This window comes from Peromyscus maniculatus, chromosome 1 (assembly GCF_049852395.1).
Source record: "Peromyscus maniculatus bairdii isolate BWxNUB_F1_BW_parent chromosome 1, HU_Pman_BW_mat_3.1, whole genome shotgun sequence".
Taxonomy (NCBI): Eukaryota; Metazoa; Chordata; class Mammalia; order Rodentia; family Cricetidae; genus Peromyscus; species Peromyscus maniculatus.
Window position 1 is genome coordinate 114,773,961 of NC_134852.1, and position 2,942 is coordinate 114,776,902.

The 2,942-nt window shown below is 34.1% G+C and overlaps 1 protein-coding gene across 1 annotated transcript; it reads right to left on the minus strand.

Annotated features, from left to right (window-relative positions):
* Positions 1 to 1,988: 1,988 nt before the first annotated feature.
* Positions 1,989 to 2,942, minus strand: LOC102926604 (olfactory receptor 52P1-like). The gene has a single exon (XM_006979000.2). The coding sequence runs from the start codon at positions 2,940 to 2,942 to the stop codon at positions 1,989 to 1,991; it is 954 nt and encodes a 317-aa protein (XP_006979062.1).

Consider the following 2,942-nt stretch of genomic DNA (forward strand, 5'->3'; position numbering starts at 1 on the left):
CTTGTATAATGGCCTTCAACCAGAAAGTGATCAACCTATAAGGACCACACCTCTATGAAGACTGACTCTTCCTCTCCAAGAAGCTATTAATTGCAAATCACCCCTTGGCTAAGAATTAATGCACATTTTTAAATAATAACTCTTATCTTCTTTTAAGAATTTATATTTACTCATTTTATTTTATGTATGAGTGTTTTGCCTGCAGGTATTTATATGCATGACAGGTGTTTGATGACCACAGAGGTCCAAAGAGAGTATCAGATTCTCTGGCACTGGACTAATTAATGACTGTGTGTCACTATGCAGATGTGAGGAATCAAATGTAGATCTCTACAAGATCACCAAGTGTTCTTAACTGCTGAGTCAACACTCCAGACCCTCTTTTAACTGTTAAGATGCCCAGGCTAACATTGAATTCACAAGCCCAGGTTGACTTTTGACCTGTTATCCTTTTATTACATATTCCAAATAGCTACACAATAAGTCATGTTTCATAGGTTATATTATGCTACATTTATTATACATTCTTTTAAATTTGTTGTTACATTTTGAGATTAGCATGTATAATTAATTGTGACTAATTACTATAATGCAAGGTGGTAGAGCATTCATCAATATCACATCTGTCTTAAACAAGACAAAATGTTATTGAGGGAAAGCAGAACTTCTTTCATTGATTATTTTTATCATGTTGATTCAAAGTTTTGAATTGGAAAAATAGGCAAGTTCTTTAATGGGTGAAGAACTAAGTTTGGTGGTAAATGCACAAAAAGTGTATCCTTCTACACTAGGATATATGTGTTGTTCATTTCTGTGTTTCACAAGAATTTTATAAAAACATTTAAAAAATAAAACTGGAGTTTTAAAAAAAAGTGGGTTATTCATATAGAATACACAGCTTTTACTGGATTTTACACACTGAAAAATCTATCATGTCAAGTATATTTAGACAATTCACAGTCACTGTTTTTATTCTTCTAGTTGAATAATTACCACAATATTTGAAGCAAGTTTCTACACACACACTTATTAATTTTCCTCATCTATTTTTGTATTTTATAGATTTAATTGCACATTTTAAGCATTTTAGTATTTTTCCATTTATATCCTTTTAAAATATTTAATGGTTGCCCTGGATTTATCAATATGCAAATAAAAAAATCATCATTATCCATTGTAAATATCAGTACACTGTAGCTCAGGCAGAGGGGAACCATATGACAGAGATCCTCTTTCTAATCCTTTACAAATTTATGATGATAATTCTTCATATTCTTGTCTTATTACTTACAACCTTATGATTAAGATTGCTTTGAATGATGTATTGCACACTAAATAAAGAATAAGAAAAAAACAAACATTTTACATCTAATTAGTTTATTTTTATTTCATTTCTCACTAAACATGGATTCATATTTTTGACATCTCCATTTTTCTTACATCAGAAATCTGTTTATAATATTTGTGCAACAAAACATTAAGCCTCAGGTCAGATGGTCTCCAACGATTTCGACTTGACTTTGGTATTTCTGTGTTTCTGGTCTGTACATTTTCATGGAAGTAATTTGAAACATATTTTTTTCTAATAAATTGAAGAAACATCATCATTAGCTTTAGATATTTTTCAAATTGATTTTCAGGCTTTAAGGATAGGAGTCATGATTTCAATACATACTATATGATGGAAATAAAATAGCACAATGAATATACTCTTCAGGAAAGTCTTCCTACATACCTGAATATTACTACAGAGAAGTTCAGATATAGAGTATGAGAAGTACATAGTTATAAATATATAAGATAAAATTGTGAAATAAATGATACAGTTCTACAAAGAGTTTGTCTAAAATAATACATTATAAAATATAACATCTTAAAATGTCTATTAGAAGTATTAGTTAAGTCAGAATAAAATGTTGAAACCAGAAATTAACTATTGTTATTGTTCACAAAACAAAATCTGCTAAAATCAGTTTTATGGTAATGTTTTACTTTTCAGAAAGTTTCTTGTGTGTAAAGAAAAGATCTATCACTCGATCCCTTATCTGTTTGGTCTTGACACCGTACACCACTGGATTAACAGCAGAAGGTACTAAGAGGTACACGCTTGCAACAATGATGTGAACACTTGGAGGTACCTTCTTGCCAATACGGTGAGTTAGGAAACTAAACAGTGCAGGTGTATAGGAGACAAGCATGGTGCAGACATGTGCAGCACAAGTGCCCAGGGCTTTAGAGCGGGCATTCTGGGAAGATAGTCGGAACACTGCCTGGAGGATTTTTACATAAGATGTAGCTATGAGTCCTAGGTCCACTGTTATCACTGAAAGGGCCACTGAGATTCCATATGCTCTGTTAATGAGAGTGTTAGCACTGGCCAACTTCACCACAGCCATGTGTTCACAGTAGGCATGATGGATGATGTATTTTGTGTTATAGGGCAGCCTCTTAATGAGAAGAGGACATGGCAAAACCATGAGCACACCTCTGATCAGGCCAACTAGACCGAGTTTAGTCACCATAGATGTTGTCAGGATTGATGCATAATGAAGGGGAATACAAATGGCCACAAAGCGATCAAATGCCATGGTTACTAGGATGGCTGACTCCATGATGCAAAGTGTATGGATAAAATACATTTGTGTTAGACAGACATCAAAGTCAATCCAATGTGCATCAAACCAAAAGATGCCAAGCATCTTCAGAGCTGCAGAAGAGGCAAGACACATGTCATTCGTTGCCAGCATGCAAAGGAAGAAATACATTGGCTGGTGGAGACTGGGCTCTAGTTTGATAGTAGCAATGATTATGCTATTCCCCAGCAAGGTCAGAACAAAGAGGAGACAAACAGGGATGCCAATCCAGCAGTGAAAGTTTTGTAACCCAGGAATACCAACCAAGAAGAAAGATGCAATCTGTTGACGTGTAGCATTGACTGCCAT

Bases quoted from the DNA above. Each gene is read 5' to 3' on its own strand.
- LOC102926604 (XM_006979000.2), bottom strand. From the start codon at position 2,942: ATGGCAGTCAATGCTACACGTCAACAGATTGCATCTTTCTTCTTGGTT.